General features: G+C 46.4%; 1 protein-coding gene across 4 annotated transcripts in view; it reads right to left on the minus strand.

Moving 5' to 3' along the window:
• Nhe2 (Na[+]/H[+] hydrogen exchanger 2) overlaps window positions 1–19,529 on the minus strand; it is a 250,996-nt gene extending 231,467 nt beyond the window's left edge. The window contains exons 1-17 of one of the 4 annotated variants that reach the window (XR_013101951.1): window positions 18,812–19,529; window positions 17,121–17,384; window positions 15,046–15,242; window positions 14,503–14,759; window positions 12,451–12,668; window positions 11,007–11,209; window positions 8,467–8,556; window positions 7,833–7,903; window positions 7,174–7,389; window positions 6,328–6,463; window positions 5,594–5,755; window positions 5,431–5,500; window positions 5,245–5,349; window positions 4,842–4,943; window positions 4,445–4,606; window positions 2,668–2,829; window positions 404–2,140 (exon numbers count right to left, since the gene is read on the minus strand). Coding sequence is in view for 3 of the 4 variants with exons in the window: in XM_076896760.1 (XP_076752875.1) it covers window positions 1,899–2,140; window positions 2,668–2,829; window positions 4,445–4,606; window positions 4,842–4,943; window positions 5,245–5,349; window positions 5,431–5,500; window positions 5,594–5,755; window positions 6,328–6,463; window positions 7,174–7,389; window positions 7,833–7,903; window positions 8,467–8,556; window positions 11,007–11,209; window positions 12,451–12,668; window positions 14,503–14,759; window positions 15,046–15,242; window positions 17,121–17,384; window positions 18,812–19,283 (3,129 nt within the window). In the remaining variant the exon portion in view is untranslated. Of the gene's footprint in view, window positions 1–272; window positions 2,141–2,667; window positions 2,830–4,444; window positions 4,607–4,841; window positions 4,944–5,244; window positions 5,350–5,430; window positions 5,501–5,593; window positions 5,756–6,327; window positions 6,464–7,173; window positions 7,390–7,832; window positions 7,904–8,466; window positions 8,557–11,006; window positions 11,210–12,450; window positions 12,669–14,502; window positions 14,760–15,045; window positions 15,243–17,120; window positions 17,385–18,811 lie in introns of those variants that run through there. The other 3 variants (XM_076896760.1, XM_076896761.1, XM_076896762.1) reach the window with 3 other exon arrangements.
• Window positions 19,530–21,752: the final 2,223 nt, after the last annotated feature.

Genomic DNA, 21,752 nt, shown 5'->3' on the forward strand with positions numbered 1-21,752 from the left:
GCGTTTCAATTATTTTCTCGCAGCGATTCTTCTGGACACTTAAAATCCATGTCGAAACAACTCACCGAGTTTTAATGGAGGATAGAGAATATCTTCGTAGAATAAGTTCACAAATCGTACAATTGATATTTGCTTTTTTCTTAGTGGAAAAAGAATCTCAGCAGAAACTCTGCGCAAGGTGAGTTGCTTACGTTATTATGGAAGTATCGGTGAAAGAAAATGAAGTGAATTCTCTAATCATTGAAGAGAAACGAACAGCTGTTATAAATAATGGATAGTCTAGAAATAGTAATTTGGATTTAGCGGTGACATCGCTGAGCGATCTGTATCTTCAGCAGAGTCATGGCCGATATAGATCTCCGGAACAAATGTCTTCTTAATAAAACTTCTTGGTTTCCAAAACGTATCAGGAATAGCTTATTCGTCCCAGATTCACTTTGCACGCGTGTTACACGCCACGTGGAGCGTCTAAATCTAGACTCTCGTCTATAAACTCGAAAGCGAATCGCTGCGATGCTCTTCAGCGTCGTGCATCGAGTACTAAACAACGGTACACGTATACTACTTATGCTCCAATTCGTCCCACAAGACCATCCCGTGTCGCACCACCAAGAAATCGACGAAAAGAGAATGTACCTTCTAAATTATCACGCTTTCACGTCCGTTTTTGGTTCGAATTCATTTTTTAAACGCAACACGGATCAGGTCCTCGAGATTCGTTCGTCGATTTCGAGAAACACACCCCTTTCTTCGCTTTTAAGTCTTTTACAGTACCATCGGAAGGTTCAATGTTTGCTGCTAGGATACTTCTAGGAATCTTAAGGCCACGATACCAAGTTAATGGTGCGCTCCCTGTTTCACGATCTTTCTCAGCACGCAGAAAGCAACGATGAAGATCGAGGCGATTGGAAAGGGGATTTTCGTACCCCCCTACAATGGACGATCCGCGATTTCTTTAGGAAGCATTTGAGAAATCAACCACGAGAAACGATTCACTCGATCTACCGTACGTGTAGCAATATTTCATTGAGATATCATAATTCGTGCTATGTAGAGGAAACGAGGTGTATCGGTTTAAAAAAATAGCTGTCTTTCTCTTTTACTTTCGCTCGTTCTTTCTCCCTCGCGTCCTTTTCTCGACTCCATACTCTATCGAAATAAATGGTAACATCCCTGTGATAGAAATTAAATATCCATCGAAAAAATCAGTGGCAAGATTTGAAAATCAGTATCAGAAATTGGTTCCACTGTCAGCGTTCCAACAAACAGGGAAAACACATCCGTGACAACTCACGCGACAACCCCTGACCCGGGACACTCGTTTCTGCGTGCGAACGAAAGCATCGGTGGTCGAAACGGGGGTACTTTCCGTCATCGTGGTCCTGTGTGAAAGAGGAGAGTAGCTCTGGTCAACAGACTTCCTCTTCTCCTCGTTCTCCGCTAAAACTGGCGAACAACACGCATTCCAAAAGACATCCGTTCGAACAAGGAACCGTCCATCGTTTCTCCGACTCGTAGCCATCCGAGTGACGCGAGTACGAGCAGCGCTACGAGCCGAAGAGCTGTTCGAACACATCCTTTGGAACGCGTCCCGCTCACTGTCGAGTGCACAAGTGTCTTTCAGTCGTACGTATTGATCGGGTAGTGGTCACTCGAGCGCTTCGATAAACAAAAATTCCGTCGATCAGAGTCTCTTAGCAAAGCGTGTCCGTCGTCGAAGGGAGCCACTGTCCAGGGTGCGGAACGAGGAGACCCTTGGAGGACTCCCTTGTTCAGACTGGAGCACTTGGTCGTCGTAGGAGCGACGATAACAGCGAGCGTCGCGGTGGCCGCCTCCAAGGGCGGCGCAGACGACGCTCGATGTCAGCGTAGGTCTGCCCCTCGACGATCCCCAAGGGTCAAGCGTTCTCTTCCTCCTCGTCGATCTCCTCCGACGATTCCGAGGAGGAGGTGATGAGGGCGGCCGAGAGGCTTGGTACCTGGGCTGAGTAAGGGGACGAGCTCATGCGAATACGTTGGGGAGGATTCCAACACTCTGGCAGGGAATGAGAACCGTCGTCCGTGCCCTTGTCCGCCTGGGACTTCTCCATGGAGGCCAGCTCCATCATGGACACTCGTCTGGTCGGTCCCTTCTTGTCGCCTGCAACATTCGCGCTTGTACCACTTGCCCTCGATCGTTTTCGAGTTCGACGTCGAATCTATGTTGGACTATTGCTCGATTTTTATTCGATTTCTACGTGGCCGTGTCTTGGAAGACACAGGCAGTGTGATGTTTGCGTCAGTCGAGTGGATTTCGAGTGTAATTGACAGAAGAGACGAATCGTAAACTTTTTTAAACGTTTATGCTTTGTGATAAAGCTACATATTTAGAGGGTTAGTGAAGTGTCACGACCGGCAGTGTAACACCCCGTGTGAGATTTAGATTAATTAGATACAAAATACGACTGTTATTATTAATATTTAACTTTCTCTAGTTTTCGTCATCCCCGATTTCAGATTCACTTTACGCCTCTGTCAGAATCGTCGCTCTAAATAATTCCGTGACGGAATTTTGACCCCAGTGAAACCAACGATCCCGAATTCTGCTCGATCACGCGTCTTCGCATTTGCTTTTCTACCGAATCCGCTGTTTCGCAGGTACGCGTGGATAGTTTCAGTCGAACTCACTGGAGGATTTCGTGGGCGAATCCTCCGTCAGCTCGGTTCCGGTCAGCGTGTACTCGTCCCGCTCGTCCACCGTCTCCTGGCAATCGATACTGTCCGGTGTGCACACGCTCTCACGACGGAACAGGCCAATTACTGATTGGACCTTCGGTTGCTCGATTCCACCTTTAATTGGAAGGGGAATGTCATTAATGAGGTTGATGAAGATTCACCAAGTGTTTCGGCTCGACCACCCGGAATATCCCCCGGCTGCGCTTATCGCGGCTAAACGAACGGTAAGAAATCGCTCGTTTTCATATTACCATCGTTTCCTTTATAACGTTACCGAGTTAATCCGAAAGTCGTTATATCGCGTCTATTAACTGGAACGGAGAAAATTGCGTTTCGCAGGGATAGTTTGAATATACGGTCGGGAATATTGGCCCGTTTTTTATTCGACTCGCGTTAAACGAACAAGAACGTACAGTGCTTCGGATTTAATGAAGAACAGATGTTATTAACTGGTCGCGCTGGCTGCTACGGGAAACGTGATAAAGGAATATTGATTAAATCACTTTAATCGAAGATCCTGCTATTATCAGTTTCGCGTGTACACGGAATATAACGACGTGTTCAACAGATATTTCAGGTGGTGAGGATGACGGAAACACTTTGCACATTGCAGCAAGACAAGAAAGACGAGTGCTCGTAGTAGAGTTCGATAACACAAAAGTGTCTCCATCGAGATTCGTTTGTTCCATTGTCGTTTCTTTCGTTACGATGCAGAATCGATCGTGTGTAGTGACATAGTGCTCGCGATCACGCGCGTGTACGTGTGTATGTGTGTGTGTGTAGATTCGAGTGTGTCCGAGAGTATCAAGGGGGATTGGGTAACCCAAAAGTCGAAGAAAAAACGCATTCACTTTTGTAGGAAAAAGAAAAGTACGACACAAAGACTCTGAACGACTTGATGCGTAACAATTACATGTTCTCCAGCCGGAAGTCCGGGGTTAGTATCCTCCGAGCTCGATGAGCTGTCTTGCCCTCACAAATACGGGTCTCCTGTAAAGCAGCGTTTTGCAACAGTTTACGTACCTTTTGATCTATTAGCCAAATCGAAACACACACAATACTTTTCTTAAATATTACGAACTCGACAACGAGACAGAGCGTGAGAGATAGATAGATAGAGAGAGAGAGAGAGAGAGAGTTAGAATGAGAAAATTGGTGAGTGGAAGATTTTAAGGAAGACGCGTGCGATACACGTCCACGTTATTTTGAGGAAAATACGTATCGGTGGTGTCGTTTGTTCGGATGTCGAGTGAAATATCGTATCGACCTTGCATCGAAAAATAGACCTGTAACGTGCTAGCGAATACCTGAAAACAACGCGTGATGCTTAAACACGAGGTTGCTTGTGTGTACGGGAAAAATAGATTTTCCTTTGTGCGTGAGAGAGGTTACCCGAGCCCCGTAGAGAACAACTGCATACCAAAGTTCCTGCAGACTGCGGTCTACAGTTAAGATTGTTTAAAAAAAGGGACGACTCAGAAATTTAGCAATCGAACGTTCATTTCCTTTAACGAGTATAATAAAATTGCTGGATCGTCCTTTTCAATGTCTCGTAGACTTACATGGTGAAAGAGTTAATTGTTGAAAGTGTGACGAGGTATATAGAAGTGTATATAAATAGACTAGTTCTATAAACAGATGGTTAGTCAATGAAATCAATGGTACTACCAAGAATTTCTAGCCGTAGTACAATAATTCGTTAATAATTCGACTGATCGATCGATCCTACCTAAGAATGTTGCCGATGGGGAACTGTAAGCAAGGTACTCCTTGTTCGAACACCAAGCCGGGAACTCGTTCTGTTTGATCGGATGTCCGGACTCGTAATCGTCCTCCCTCTTCCATGGTAGCATGGTTTCCGTGGCTGTAGGCGTCGTCACCCTATAGCTTTCTACAATCGAGAGAAGAGAACGTATTTCGGATAGTCGAAAGGAAATCAGTGGAAAGCTGCGCGTAAAAGACGTAACGAGAACCTAATCGACGAACGATTACAATTTCTTCAACGAAAGAGAAACTTTGCGGACGGTCAAACGATTTGAAGTATCCTATAAGTAATGAAATTTTCATCCGAATGGAAACAGTTTCGACCAATAGGATCGACTAGAGGCTCAGGTAAAAGGACTCACCGTCGCGTCCCAATTTCATGTCCGGATCGTCTGTATTTATAGTGTCCATTGAGGTAGTGGTGGTGGCACCGTGGTGATTCTCCGCATTCACGTTCGACGAGTCTATGGAACCAGCGGACGAGAAATTATAACTGGCAGAATCGAGCCAAGAATTGGCCCGGCTCCTACCCCCATTCTTTTCGTTTTATATTCAAAGAACGCCCCGCGACGAGAAGCCTGAATTACCCGCTGGTGGAACTAATTTCTCAAAAGAATCCGCGCGCCGCGAGATATAATTCGTCCCAGAACTTTGCGGTTCTAACGACGTCGTCGGAAGTTCCGCTGAAATTAACGGACCAGCGAAAAAGAAACAAACAAAACGGGGAAGGAGGGTGAGAAGGGATGGTGGAGACAGTTTTGTTACCGGAAGTGCGAGCCGTGAAGGTGATCGCCGAGTCCCAGTCCTCCTTGCTCGATGGCTTCGAGGTGTCGCCGTTCTCCAGCTCGTACAGGACGCCGTTGATGTAATCTGGGAGCAATGAAAATTCACGTATTCAAACGATTACCTTTGCGCGAGGCGCACGCGTCGATACTCTTTTTGGCAATTTACCCTGGGTGAACAACTTCGTCGAGCCGTTCTGCTGGAACTCTGGGAAACTGACGTGATTCTGCTTACCATCCTGCAGTTAACGGGTAGAAGGGACACGACATTTTAATTGCAAATCGATCGCTCGTTAGTAGAAAACGCGAATTGACACGCGACGTTCTCTTACTTTGAGCAACTTTTTACTGCGCTTGTGACGATGCTTGTTCTCCCCCATCATCCTGCGTATGTTCATGTGCATCTTGTAATTGACTTGCGTCGACAGGTCGCGATCGTTCACCGCGTGTCGGCTGTAGCTTAAGCGCCGATGCTGCAACAGTTTCGTGCCGTGCTGTAGAGAAATGTTATATCGATTTACCCCCTTTTTCTTCTCTGTTCACGCGTGTACACAACGACTTTACAATTACGTTACGTCAAATATACATACATGCTACACACTTAGACATTTTCATTTGTTTCTCTTTTTTCTTTTTTTTTTATTGTTGCGGTACAGAAGCACACGGAACACATGTAACTTCTGAGCCGATTCAAGAATACTCCCTCCCCTCGCGAGCTTATCATTATCCATTCTTGAAATGGCCCTGTGTAACCAAAACTCAAATGATTCTAATTAACACTCAAAAGAAGTATTTCGCATTTACTACACAGTATGCAAGTAAAGCGAAAGATCGCAACGAGATTTCAGCCGTCGGATGGTCCGAGGGCGCGATTCATTTGCATCCCTCCGCGTCGAGTTCCGACTCGAGCCGCTTCCCGTATAATTCAAGGGTCAAGAATCGACGGCTGAAGTTTCGGGTGGCGATCGGCGAGGAAAGAAAAGAATCGCGGTCAGCAAGCTTCTCAGTGCTACGGATACAACAATGCATACGTAAAATCACGTGCTCAGCAACGAGGGTTTCTTACCCTCTTGTAAGGCTTGCACAGTTCTTCGGCCAATAGATGGTGGATCCTGGCGTCGGTCAGGTCCTTCTTGGAAGGGTTGTACTCCAGTTCTTGGAGATCAATATTCCAGCCCGCTTCGAGCTGGCTGCAACTCGGACTGGAAGGAGAAAGAATGAGACTGCATTTTATGACGGGCTGCCACTTGAAGATCGATACTGTGCCTCGGGGAGGGCTCTCGCTGTTCAATCGAGATACAATGCAGACTTATCTTCGGTTAGTCTACTTGGGGTCAGTCCGTGTAACTGTGCTCACGGGGTGAGTCACGGAGCATCGACTTCTCTCGCAAACCGGACATCGTATCCGATAGAAGCTATTGTAGCATTATATTTTTTCGCTTGTTTCGTTTATCTTCGTCCGATAAAGCTCGAGAAATGTACTTTAATTCTGTTACGTCTCGTTGAGAAGTAAAATAATTGATGAATACAGATTTCAAATCGCAGGATATCTTGGGGTTGTACTTTCATTTTGAAAGTTCACTCGGTGTATTTGATCTGTACCATCGACGCGGGAGCTCAATTTGTTTCAACGTTCAACCGAAGGGGACAAAGCGACGAGCTCAAAGAATCCCGGGTCGCTACGATTTCTTCTTCATCGCGGAAAACTTTCCTCGATAATTAATACGTTTTCAGCAGAGTGTCAAGGGGTTGCCGTACACCCGTGGCCATCAAAGGAACATTCTTCGCGTTCCTTATTGTGGAGATAAACAGGTCAAGTACGAACGAGATAACTCGGCGCGATACGAACGGAAAGAAAGGACTTGCGGGAATGGAAAGAGAGTGGAAGAGAGAAAAGAGAAAGGTTTCCTACCTCCCATTGAACTGTCCCGTGTTGCTGTAGTTGCGGAATATCGCGGACATGCTTTCAGTCCCACTGATATTTCCGATAGTGGACGCATTCCTCCTAATGTAATCCAGGGCGTCTTTCATCGCGAGTTTCGAGTAGGTCTCCAATATTTTTGGTTCGGCGCCGCAGTGATTCCTCACCAGATACGGCCGTATAAATTTGTTATCGAACCGCTTGAACCTGGGAAACAGAGGAGGCGACAAGGAGTAAATGCAAGTCGCCAGTTCGAAACATTGGATGTATGTGTCTCGTTAAATATCAACCAGTACGTAACTCTAACAAATATTTCATAAATTCTTCCACTGTTCCTACAAAATTTATGGGACAATAGTTTCTAGACAACGAACGATGAGAAGAAAATATTTCTCTCAAGAATATTAGTGTGTCAGGACCATCTACACCCTACATCACCGGCTCGAGTTCTTCGTGAGTCATCCTACCGGGGGGGAAGAAACAGTCGTAAGTTACTCCCTTATATTTCCCGTGATACGAAAACTTCGACTGTCTTAGAACAGAAATAATACGCAACAGTTCCACTCTATAACAAGTTGTAGAAGTTAAATTGCATTTGATCGCGTAGACTCGCGCGCGGACAATACAGAGTGTACATAAATTACGCATACTTGTCCCGAACGTGGTAATTGCCGTGCTTGCCCAGAATGTCCTCGATCCCAGCCATCACGTGGTCCATTATCTGCAACCGAAGACGCCATTTTCCTTAACACGGCCGGTTCCGTTGCCCGCCCTATACCACTTCCGTTATCCCTTTAGGAACGAGGCCGCACATGCACCGCGTGCATGCACATCGACCGTTCTGAAACGTACGGAACCGCGAGCCAACGTTGTTCGTTATCTACCCGGACGCATTGTTCTTCCTCCGGACGCGTTCATTTGCGGAAGGCGGCGCAGCGGCTCCCAGGGGTTAAAATCAATGCGATCTTCCCGTGCACAACAACCACGGACGATTATTGATTTGCCCGTGTATCGTTGCCCGCCGCTCTTTCTCGATATTTGCGGGAACGATAGAGGGTGGAGGAGCCGCGGCGTCCTCTGCAATTTACACGACGTGTGCGGTCTTGCGCCACTCGTACCCCATTTTTCCCCACCCGAAACTCGGCGTCGTGCACTTTGTTAAGTGATCGATGCTCGACTGAACCTTGGTCGCGGTTATGTTAGCTCGTCACGGTCGATCGCGTCGCGAGATACTCGTTACAGAAAGAGAATGAAGTCACGTGCGCACGTGCGGGATCTACGTACACGTTCGTGGATCCTCTCGTTCATGGTTGGCTTCTTCTTTTCAGCTCGCTTTACGTTCAGAATCTTCACGAGCGGCTTGATCGTGATACCCTGCAAGTAGATGGTTTCGGTAGAAACTACTTTCGACTTCGAGACGATTAATGATTTATAGTGTTTCGTGGTGTGTTGAATTACTTAACGGGAATTTCGATTGCTCTGTTGAAATTTAATTACGTGTTTAGATTTGATGCGAGTTCCATCAAAATTTGCACGCACTTTCAAAGGTAATATAATACTAAGGATGGAAGGTTTTTTCCACAGCGAAAGTACCTTTAAATTGACTCTACCCTAACATTTACGCTGCATCAATTCTCGTCTCGAGTGCAATCAAGGGTTGACATTACCTCCTCCGCTTTGCGTCACTTCGCAAGAAATGTTACAGTGTCATATGGGGTCTCCTTCTGAGCGGTCAGGTTTAAATGTTAAGTACCTATTTCGCGTATAAAGTTATCGTGGTAAAGCGTGGCATCGATATCGAGTTTCCAATCGATCGATGGTGTTTTCCGGAATTAATGGCGGCTCAAGAGCGGCCATCGCAAACGGGAGGCGCTTTCAAGATGGAAGGCTGGTGTTTCTTCGTTCACTCCAACTTTTTGCTCGCGACTCTAACTCTCTGCAGTCTAATTACCTTTCCACTTTACTCCGCTTTTTTTTAGATTTGATTTGATTCCACCTTCGAAAGGAGCGGGCGAAATTAAAGCGTATGATTGTACAGAAAATGTCAATAAATTACGATGCGATTTTTTCTTAAAATTAATAAGAAAAAAATTCTATCAATCCCGTACGACATACGCTCTTAGAACGAAAATAAACTACTACCATTCAGTAAACGTGCGATGCGCAACAACTATGCACTAGTAGATCATATTTAAAACAGAGCCTGGGAATCGATAGTGTCGGCATAAAGAAAGGTCAACATCGACTGCATATTTATAACGCAGTTAACAGAAACAAAAAAGAGAAGCAAGAATTTGCAGCCTAGCCTTTTCACAGGGATTGATGCGAATAATCGCAACGGAAGAGAGACGTTCGCCATTGAAACGCTTTATTATTTTCACGCCGATCAGCGATGGATGCGCGCCACGTTTCTCTTGGTATCGCATGGCGAACGCGCATAAACGAAGAAAAGAATCGCGCGACTGTGACATTATGATGAGAAATTTTAGGACACGATATATTTGGGACCATTAGACGATACGTTGGACAGTCGTAAACTCGAGCTGGTCGAGGGAATCCCATTCGTACGCAGTTGTCCATGATGACAAAATGGCCGAGGCTAGTACTAAACGCTCGCATATTCCGTGGCCAACGTGTGTCATAACAGGCGGTGTGAACCGTGATCATACGTCGAGGTATATTCGCTCGCGTCGCTGAAAGCCTATTACGGAGCACATCATTCGGTAGTTTCCACGGATAATGATCGGGTCGAATACTGGATATCCCCAGCGATGCCTGCACTTTGCTCGATATTATTAAACTTCCGTCTGTTCTGTTATACTTTCGCGCAATAAGCGTTCTACCTACTCACTAGTTTATTTACCGTATCACACGCTCGACTACTTTCCAAGGTACGAAATTGACGTTTGAAAAATAAACTACTCTACTCTGATTTGTTTTAAATACGTTTCGAACGAACTGACTGGCGCTTTGCATTATTTATCCCGAAGGAAGTCCGAAGATCGCTCGACGAAACCCTTAAAAGTTAAACCCATTTAAGATTCATCCCCTTGAACCTTTCGAGCCACGTTTCCCGATAATTGTTAACGGCGGAACGTTCCACGGTTTCTAAAAATCATTCAATCCGTGGTAAGTTTGCTGCACGCGAATCGCAGCCGCGGACGTACCGGGCACATTAGAGTCCCGAGGGTGGTCGAGAAAATGTGTAAGAATAGCCCCTCGCGATCGCGTCGCGGCCACTGAATGAGGTGGCCCCCGAGTCTGAATCAACATTTCTCAAAGTTTACTTTCTCGCGTAGCTACGAGCTCCCTGGCTAGGGAAATGTTGATTCGGGGAAAGGGGATGTTCTTTGCAGTGGTATCGTCTCCCCCTCGATGAACCGACCCACTTTATTGTTATTTTTCCGCGCGTCTACGCGTACAACGGGAACTGTTCGGCCGCCCATCCCGCATTATTACCGTGAAGTTTAATTCCAACTTTTACCGTCGGACTACGCGATACAACGACGAAAGAAAGCTTAAAACTCCACTGGTGGTTCCAGCGACTGTTGTCCGCGAAACAATTCTGGGACGCATCCGGATAATCCTAACGGAAGACCCGAAAAGAAAGCAACGCGAAGTTTCCGCGTAAAACGGTGTATGACCGTGGCTAGAGTTCTCGATGGCAATGGAGACGTAAAGAATGCGATGCGGAGATTTTTGTTGGCTGTATAAGAATGTTACAATTTCCCCTCTCGTCGGGGAATGTCTGTTTGAATTGTCTTCTGCTCTACTCTACCAGTTCCAGCGCAGAAATGTTAATTATGCTGATTGTATGAACTCACTTGGATGAACACCGTGAAATAGATGACCGCGATCGTGGTGGTGACGAACATCGGCTGTAACGGCACGTGTTTGGGGTTGATCAGCAGGACCAGAGCAAACGCTACGGCGCCTCGTAAGCCTCCGTAAGACATCACGAACTTCTCCACCTTGTCCAGCTTGTGCAATCGGAATTGATTAGCCAAGGCTGTCAGGAAGATCACGCCTGAAACATTCCAGTCTCGTTCTTAAGAACCCTTAATAAAAAATGGCTCACATTATACCGTCTCTAGTATACGGATGTTATGGCTGATCGAATTAAAGCTCGGAGCGTACGTGCTTGTAGATAGCGATGAATTTTTTAAGCGTCGCTGGTGAACAGCATTTAATATGATAAATTGTCGATGGAACGGGAAGCCGTAAGTACGCGACAGTAAGCTGTGATGCAAACTGCTGCATATAGAACGAGGGAAACGAATCCTGTTAACAGTGGTGCAAGATATCTCGTGACTCAAGCGAGAGGATTGGCGAGGCAGCTCTGATCTTTCTTGGAAGTGTACTTCTTCCTTTCTTCGATGGGAGATATCAATTTCGATATTGGACATTAGGATAAGAGGCATGGAAAGTGGAAGCGCGATTTATCAAGATTATAACATATGAATTATGTGCTTATAAAGTGGCTGTAATAATACAAAAATAGATTTGATATTCCTGAGTGTTTCGATCTTGATTCTTAGGCAACAAAGTGAAATTTGTTTTCGAGAAAAGGGATTATAGGAACGTGTCTGCTTGAAATATCTGCTTATCTAATCCTCTCCTCGTTTCTTCTTGGTTACAGCAAATTATGCGAAACAGGGCGAAACAATGCTTCCCACTTGGCGCGTGCCAAGTTCCGGGATTTCGTTGCAGCTTATTAACCCGCAAAAAACGGGAACACCAAGGCACAAGAAGCGGTACCCACTTCTGGCACGTTCACGTAACCGCTTGACACGCGATAAGCCATGATCGCTTTAACGTAAGTCGTTCTTTATCACTTGATGCCATTAAGGAACCCTTGGCGATCCGACGATCGAGTAGCACAGGCATTCACCTTGATACATCGATCCGTGTGACGCGATTACTGTCACCAGAGACACGACATTACAATGACGAATACACTCATCGACCTTGGAGATGTCACGTCTGATTTACACACGCACGGCTCATCATTACTGGATGCATGCGAGTACGTACACCGATTAAATAGCATCAGTCTACGTTTTCATCGACTTCGATTAATTTTGACAATTTGTGGCGAGATCAGCCGCTACAATTCCGACATAGACAGCGACATTATAACGTGCCTTCGATCTCGGAGCACGGCACATGCGAAACCACGTAGAGTTTGCAAATTGATTTCGTCTGAACGAAGTTACAGCCAGTTATATTGGCAACGAGCTCACCGAGCGTAAAACCGCGTTTACTCACCGACGATTCGATAAACCGAGCAGAAGACGATCGTCATAAGGACGAACCACGTGTTCCAGTCGTGATGGTTGTTCACGGTTGCGACCCCGAGGAACATGAATATGATGGTCTCCGAGCTGCTGGACAGCATTTTCATCGTGTACTTCACGGTGGTGTGCGACTTGTGCGATATATTGGCTTCCACATAATTCTTCATGGTGATGCCGCAGAACGTGATCCTGCCGACAAAGAGGTCATGGCTAATCGTTGGGGGTGGAGGGGGCTAGTCGACACACAGAGGGGTGAATATGGGCGCGAGGGTAACACGCGTATCGATCGTGCCCAGGGCTGTTTCCTAAACGTCGAAATTAATTCAAACGTACGATCCGGCGCGTTTACGAAATCGACGGCTACAGGGCAACGACGTCGATTGGATTTACGAGCGATACGTGACCGTGTCGGTGCTCTGCACGCTGCAAATTTCCGCGTACGTCTGTCCAGGCTCATTTGGCTGTTTTACGAGCTGGATCTGTCCGCTAATTTACTTGTTAATTCGCGACGAGAGAGATACAGAGAGAAAGAGGAATGCTAGAAGCACGTTCAGAGGCATTTCAAATGTTTCTCTTCTGTTTTTCAAGTGCACCGTACTTTGGTTTCAGCCTTTGGCTTTTCGCCAGAGTTGGACGTTCAAAATCTTTTTCAAGTTTTTTCTCAAACAGTATCAACGAACACGTGTTTCGGTACATTAGATGAATAGAAATGAATGGTACAATTAATATAAATTATAATTTAGTGATTTTCATCGGACAACTTATATCGATTTCGGATTTCGCTATCCAAGTGCCGCTTCATCTTGAACGTTCTAAATAAACGATCATCAGCACGTTACAATCGTGTCACGGCTGACGCTCGTGCATTCGAAACCCGTCTGTTTGTCCATCAAACACGATAGAAGCTCTGTTTAATCGTATAAATAAAAATCGAGCAAGAATCGACGATTGCGGGTTAAGCATATTTGAACAGTTATTACATGAGCCACGCTTTATATCGAGCTTGACCATAGCCATTCCTGACTTTATCTGGAAACGTGTAAATAACGGAATTAATGAGGTTCGTATTGCCATTGCCTACTCTTCGAAGTGTTTCTATCCACGATTTATTCTGGTAATCGCGAAAAAGAGCCAGTTTTCTGTTATACGTTCGCTTTGGTCCACGGCGCTGAAGAGTCGAGATTTTTTGCTCGATCATTTAATGAACGGGGGTACGAAGGGGTTGATTAATATCGCGTCGATTAATCGCCAGGCTGTGCAAAAAGCACAAACGTTTCGGCGGATATATGGTACGACTCGCGTGAGAGTCGGACAAGTCCTTTTCAGAATTTATTGAGAGCCAATCGTATCGTGAGATGAGTGTTCGTGTTAAAAATTTATAGGTCATACTGGGCACGTTCGAATGATTCGATTTTATCAATGTAAACAAAGGAAATATAGTAGAAAAATTTGAACACATTCCACTATTTCCCTTTGATCACTTTACACGGTATAAAATTCTCTCTATTACGGTATAATATTAATAGTTTCATTTAAGGCCATTAATATAATCATTCGCTTGCGCATAATATCATTATAAATTAATACCTATTATAACATCGCAGTAATAGATATCAGGCTATTATCAAGATTTTAATCAGCCGATTAATTATATTATCGAAACGTTGAAACCACACCATATCTACCCACAAAAAGTTTAAACAATATCAAATAGAATTTTGACGTAAAAGCAGGTGAACTGCTTAGTACGTATACATGATACTTTTCCAATATCTTCGCAAAGTCTCGCGAGTAATTAGTGCTTATTGAACAAGCGAGTATTCGTTCCCAGTCTTCCTTAATTAACCCTTAAGAGTCGCCAAAGTTCTCCAAAGATATTAACTGCAATTCTTTCAAAGAGGTTTCCAACTACTTATCGTTAAAACATAACCGTCGCATTCCCAAGTTTCTGGCAAAGTTTCGTAACGAACGAAATTGAATCGGAAGAGCCTGATGCCCGCTGAGAGGGATCGTTGGTACTTACGCCAGTATGCTGGACATGTGAAAGATTTCGGCGTTCAGGTAGGCCAGGTAGGCCATGACGAATATGAAGATGGGCTCGATCACGCGGACCTGATGGGTGAACCTCGTAACGAAACCGGTGGCGAATCCCCAGAACACACCGATTATCGTCCCGCCGATCGCCACGACGAAGAACGAAGCCAGCCCCGACAACACGTTCGTGTAAATTATTTCCGTTGCACCGATCTCGTTGTAAGCTTCGAACATATGGTACAGCACCTGCGTGGCATTAAACAACTATGACTTACTCAGCTGCTACCCTCCGATTAAGAGGGATTAGGGTTCTTCGGGGTCTGCTGCGCGTGTAAATTGCGGAAGTTCTAACCGCGTGACTCCGCCGCTGTTCGCCTGTGCAGGATTTCCAGGAGTTTCTTGGCTTGGATCGCGATCAACCCTTCGCGAGTTGGGAGAGTCGCGCATCGGATTGAATAATTCTTTAGCTTCGATGGGGGTGTGTTAATTGTACGTATGGTACAATCTCGAATTACACTGGAACGATACTTACGACGGTGACAGCGTCGTTCAACAAGCTCTCCCCGAACACGACGATATACAGGATTTCGTTCACGTGGATCTCCTCGAAGACGGCTAACACAGCGACAGGGTCGACCGCGCTGATGAGCGCGGAGAACAGGAACATTTGCAACAGAGGCGTCTCAAAGCCAAAAAGGCCGCTCTTGCCTAACACCCACAACGAGGCGCCTGTGAATCGTTCAAAGGTACAGAGAATTATTAAAAATTCCGGAATTCTTCGCAATTTAATCGCGACACTGACGACATCGTGGCTTAAAATTAAAAATATTAAAATTTCATCGATAATGTACCATGAAATTTTATTAATAGAATTTTAAGAAGAATTTTAATAATCGTTCACAGATTTTAATCATATAAAAAGTTACGCGAAACGTAACAATTTCAGAGATCAGTCTTATAAATATTCATCACCGATTTCATTTCACCGAATTGAAGAGTTACAAGATCGAGTAGCAGTTCAGCCAATAAAAAAGCTGTCATCGTAGAATTCTTTTGGCAACGATCTTCGTACGCACACTTCCGTTGGCAATATTTAACCTCACCGGTAATAATAACGTAAACGGGTCATCGGTTCCGCGAATGTCGCACGGACTCCGAGTCTTTAATTATCGTGGACATCATCGTTCCATCGCGCAGAGGAAATCGTGGATGTTTCGTAACGCCGAATCGGTGTTCCACGCGGGCGTGCCATAAACAGAAATCGCGGGGGCGGTTCGACGTCCCCGCATTTTCACTCTCGATAGTCGTTTAGGCGCTCTGGTGCGCGCGTGCTCCTCTACTACTAACGCAGATCGATTGCGAAACGTATTGGGGGAATTTGCGGGAAGGTGTATAAGCAACGCGTGAAATAAATAGCGAGTCGAAATATAATACCGTGACAAAACTCGCTCCGATACTTTTTTCGAAGTCTGTTTCCGTTTCCTGCGAGACGGTGAACTCGAGGCGAGTTTCCCTGTTCAACCAAGACCGAATCTTTTATTCCATTACGAGGGTTAATTAACTCCGCGAAGTGCCTTTGCGCGATTCTATCGATATCAAAGGGTTTACGCTTTGGAAAGAAGTGCTTCTAGACCGACATCAATAATCTCTTAACCAGCCTGCTTCAGAATAACGTAGACCAAATGCGTTTGAGAAACCTCTCGTCGTGTCAGAAAATAAAGATTTACGTTCTCGAAAATTCGGTGGGAAGTAACCACGTCATTAAAAGAAACCATTCGTCTCACTTTACACTTAGGAGAAACTCTTCAACTCATCCACCTATATGTCATCCGTAGAATGAATCGGATGAAAAGAAAAAGAGAGTGACGAAAATCATAAATCAATTTAACCTCGTTTACTCAGTCGGAAAAATATATAAAATAATAAATGGTAAAGATACAGGGTTGAATTCTGTGTATTCGAGCGGGATTGTATTTACTGTTTGAGCTACTAAACTCCAGCCGGACTTCTATCGCTTAATCCACTGCTAAGCTCTGCTGCTTACTTTAGCTAGCGTAATCAGTAAATTTCTATCGTATAAACTGATTACGAGTCAGTTGTATGATTTGTTCAGTAAATGAGGTTCCATCGTGAAACATATCTCACGGAAATAGGCTAGCACTTTATCGAAACGCAATTTTACCTAATGCCTGATTCGTAGAACTTTTTATCGTCGTAGAAACGGACACGGAAAGCGTAAATCAATCCAACTTCAAAGTTATTCTGCTAAGAGGCAAAAAAAATCCAGTAGATCTCTGCACATTCGAAGTTTTAATTTAGTGAGCGATCTCTAAAACTTCTACCTGACTCGTATTACCTAATCTACGGCGAAGCGTCTACTCCAGCACGATAAGTCATAGGCAGTAAAATCTGTGAACTTCTGTTACACGAAGAGCGATCAACTTACGCGAATTATACCGATTCGCATAAATCTACCAGATTCTATGGTAAACTAGACCAAACGTAATTTTAAGTAAGTAAAGGCGAGTCGAAAAGAAAATGGAAAGAAGCGTTATATGTCGGACGTAGCTGCGGTTACTTCACGCCACATCGTCCACTTTTACTGACCTATTGACAAGGTGTTAAATATAGTCCCAACGACTGCGAAGAGCAGTATCGTCCCCAGGTGGTCGAAGAACAGCCGGTTGGGCATGAAGTAGCCGGCGTCCAGAATAATGGGCGGCAGCATGTAGAGGAAGAACGTGTCGGGCGTTAAGGGCGACACGTGGACGCTGCTCGCCTGGAACAGTAAGACACCAACGGCGACGCCGACAACGATCAGCAAACAGGACTCCGGAAAGATCTTGCTGAGCTTCGGCGTCATGTGGAAGCCTGCACGCATTTAATGGTTAACGTTAACAGGGTGGCCCCGTTTCGCGCCCAACAACGAAAGAAATCTGCGAGACCCTCTCGTTGGCTGGTCAACGGCGAACGATCGCTCCGTTATTAACCCTTGTTCGGCGAATGCTGCTTTCAAACCGCCTGTTGCAACCCACCGTAAAATTGGTGCCATTTGTCCCCCTGGTTTTGGTGTTAATGAACACGGCTTTGTCACGGTGGCAATTTTTCGGGGCTACCGTTTTACGTGTCAGCGATGAATGTTGTTAATTTTGTTGTTTTTTTAGAGTTCTCGCAGGTGTTACAAGGTACGGCAAAGGAGTGCTATGGGCTTTTATTTCTGTAAAGTGTGCAGAATCTATAAAAAGCATCGTGGAACGGGTATAAGCAGTGCACGGGCACGTTGCAAACACGATCGATGCTACTGAAAAACAAGTAAAACTTCTATTATATGAGCCTACGGTTTGTGAATGTTCCATTAAGTTCTCTGAACGCTCCATTATCTGTACCGTTGTATACGCTCCCCTTTCGGAATGGAATGGGAAATTCTACGTGGACTCGATGACAGTACAATGTGACGTAGTGTACTGCTATTTATACAGTTAATGGGAACCTAATATCCACTGAGCATTTATGTAACTGCGTTACGTTTAGAGATTAACGCTTAAACAGTGGAATATATCATCTAACGGTTGTACGTGTTAAAAGCAATTATTGTAATTGCGAGTAATGAGGACAGAAATATTTTATTATTATTCGCCTTGTCTGCCGCATAGAGAAGAAGCAAATATTTCAATGATCCCGTCTGAAATTTATTTCCACCAGTTTATATTCTTTAGTCCAGCTACTTTATCTACACAATTGCGAATATGCTAATTTAGAATATGTCTGTATCGTGCACATTTTACATTTTGACAAATAATATTTTATGCGCGACCATAATCAATCAATTCGTCGTATCTTGTCGCTGAAGAGAGAAGCTCGTAGAATTTCATAGTAGACCACTAAAATTAACGTACGACTGTATGCTACAATAATCAGTCGTATAATATTAATGAAGAATAAGAAATATCAATTTCAGTAAGGACATTGGCATCAATCTTCAGCCAACCACTTCGTTTTTCACTACTATCTCAAAAACTAAAGTAGCCTACTGCTATTGTATTAAAGTATTTAGTTAATTAATCGAAGCTGACTCTGTTATTTAGCATATTCACCACAATCATTTTGAAACCCTAATAAAAGTCGAAAAACGAGATCTTTCCTAATTCGCCGATCAAGGGTTAAAAGTCAGCAAGGTTCACCGATCCGTTCCGCGCGCCAAGGACAGAGCTGAGCGCAGCAGCTGCCAACGAAACCAGCAAACGGCCAACCATTCGATCAAGACCACCATCAAGTTCAAGCGCCACGCATTCGCATACCTATTTTCGCGAGACTCGCGAAGAAGATCCATATCCCGATGACGAAAGGCGTTTCCACGCGATGAAACTCCACCGAGATAATGTTATACTCCGGCTTGGAATGTCCGGACGCTTCATCGACCTCTTCGACCGCGTGGGACGCCACGTGTTCCATGGAATTGACCCCATCCCCTTGTCCAGACGACAGACTTCGAAAGGACACGTCGTCCGGCAGGGAGCCATCAATGGGACCCATGGGCCCGAAACTCTTGCCTGGATAGGGCTCTCTGAGATCGCGCGGAAAGTCGTGGTCGTCCACGATCGGTCCATGCATCGCGTAGTCATTGATAGGAACCCTTCTGTCCGTTTCCAGACGGTCTGGAACGGACTCGTAAAACCTAACCAAGCCAGCTTGGCCGCGCGATGGCCAGCGAGCGACCAGGAAGATCAACACGAACGAGATCATCGCCTTGGAAAGGACACGTGGAGCCATGACGATGTTACACGACGATGACGGTGTCGTTGCTGTTCACGGGGACCGCGCTGTTCGTTCGCGCTCATCCACCGACTCTGAGTTACCCTCAGTACCATGAGAAGCGAGCTCCAATCACGAGGAACCAGCAGTCTGCGTGGTCCCTGCCGTTCGAACGGATCCCACCCTCGTCTTTATTTCAACGCACCCTTCCGTTCGCTGCCTTCCAAGTACCGGCTCTGTTGCGAGGACGCGGCGTGATTGTTCTTTGGAGTTCTACGAGGTCTTTCCTAGATGCATCGAGTCTTACGAATAGGTTAGAGCTACAGGGGGGTCACGTTTGTGTGGAGTGTCACACGTGGAAGACGATCGTTACACCAGCACCAGTCAGTGGAGTGGGTACCGCACGAGATTGGAGCCAGTGCTGCTTATTGCTTTCATGGCAGGCAACTCTTGAATTTTCCAGTCTGATTCGCGATTCATGATTTAAGGACGCGTAACGAGATTGTTGGACACGCACTGTTCGCGATAGGAACTACGAGTTCTGTTTTTTTTTCTTCTTTTTTAGACGGTTAACGAACACACGCGCGGACCTCTTGATGTCTCCTCTTGTCGCGAAATTCTATTAATACTGGCCCGGAGAATTTGAGTATCGATTCAGTCTGACGAACACGGCAGAAGTGTTCTACTGGCGAGGCTGAAACCGCCACGCTTCTGTCCTCTCCGATCCCCCGTCGAGCGTCGCTTCGCGCGCCTACAACGCTTCTATATTTGTAACCCTGCTGACCTTTTTCGGCGGCCAGCGAGACCTTCAGACTTTCCAGCCGGCATGTCAACGAACCCGTCGCAGAACGTCGAGCGCGAGGGACCGGCGGCCTAGGCGGCGTCCGAAATCGGGCTCCATTTCTCGTTCCGGTGCGTAGAGAAACTCGCGCGTACAGATCGAGCGCGGCGCGGTGTATTTGTTTTGGTAGTTACCGCGGCGTCGTTCATGGGCTGGTGCACCCTCGCGCGAGGGTGCTCGCCTCGTTTATTGGCCTGGTTATCGACGACGACGAGAATCCTCCACGGTACGCAGCTGCAACGAAACCCAGACCAGGGTAGAGATCGAGCACGCGAGCCGTTCTAACCAAGCCCCGGCTAATCGACCGTGTTTATCCACTGTTTATGCCCTCCTCGAGCATAAGCTTAATCACTTTTTAACGACACCCTCGACATCGATTCGCACGGGGAACTGCACCAGGGCGAAGCAATTTCTGTTCGCAGCTTCGATCCTCTCCAGGGAACACGGGCAGTATCTTCTCGCAACGTTCTCGAGTCCAACGAGAAAGTAGTATCGTGAAAATCTCTAGCGGACTACAGGGCTACAGGGCTATTCACGAACAGATGACAGGCGAGGATGTCTGGCCGGGTGAATCGCTGGTCCAGACTACTGGCTCCAGGCTGCGGCGAGAGACAGCTTCACGCTGGCAGCTGACAGCACGCGAACGTTTCGTGGCTGCCGTACGGTTCGAGGGCGAGAAACGGTGGGCAGGGGACGACGACGTGGCAGCCGGGCAGATGCATCGTGGGCACAGTTAAGATGGAAGAGTTGCGTGGCGTGTCCAGGTTTTAGCGGTGCGCTTCGATCGACCGTCACGGCAGCACTGCGCGAAAGGTACCCGCCGACACGCGCGTCGGCTCGCGCTGCCTACGTCGATGTCGACGTCTTCGTGGACACGATGAACGCCATCGCCACGAGCGAACCAGCGGCAAAAGGGCGAGCACGGGCGCTGCCAAAAACGTGGGTAGCTGCCGTGCGAAGCCACCCTCGTCGTTGCTACTGGCAGCCCATGCTTCCCCTCTCGCTCCCTCTTTGTCGACCACCCTCGCGTACCTGTCCCTTTCTGTTCCTCTTCCCCGGCTCCGCTCGTATCTCGCTCGAACTACCGTACTTCTCCTGGTTCTCTCTTTCTCTGCCGCGCATCGTCTCCTTGCCTCCCGTCGGAGCATCCAGCCAGCTGATCGTTACGGGAGCCCGCGCAGGCGTCGCGACGTCTCGATATAGTATCGCGGGACGACGCTGGGCGTGCTTGCTGTGCTTGCTCTGCTTGACGGTTTGTTGTCGAGCATCCCGACGTTCGAGAGCCCCGCACACGCGATTGTCTCGCTCTAAAGAAGGGATTACTGGAATTCCGTGCGACCCGAAGGATCTGTTGGGTACATGGGATATATTCATATTGTAAGCGGGAGTGCTTTGTTTCCGTTCATCGCGCGTGTGGGTCTTCCCTCCATGGAGAGACAGTCAGCGAGAGTATTTCGTATCGGCAGACTGTTAGAGAAAATGGTGTAAATGTATTTCTTTTTCCAAATAAATAATCCCTCATTCAACAGGATCGATAATCAGGATGGATAAAGGGTAGATGGAATAGGATATTAAACTGTGGCCTGTGGATGCTGCTGGCGTGATTGCGGAGGCGCTGGGAATAGCGATGAGGGTGTCTGCTGGGC

Source organism: Xylocopa sonorina, chromosome 6 (genome assembly GCF_050948175.1).
Source record: "Xylocopa sonorina isolate GNS202 chromosome 6, iyXylSono1_principal, whole genome shotgun sequence".
Classification (NCBI taxonomy): Eukaryota; Metazoa; Arthropoda; class Insecta; order Hymenoptera; family Apidae; genus Xylocopa; species Xylocopa sonorina.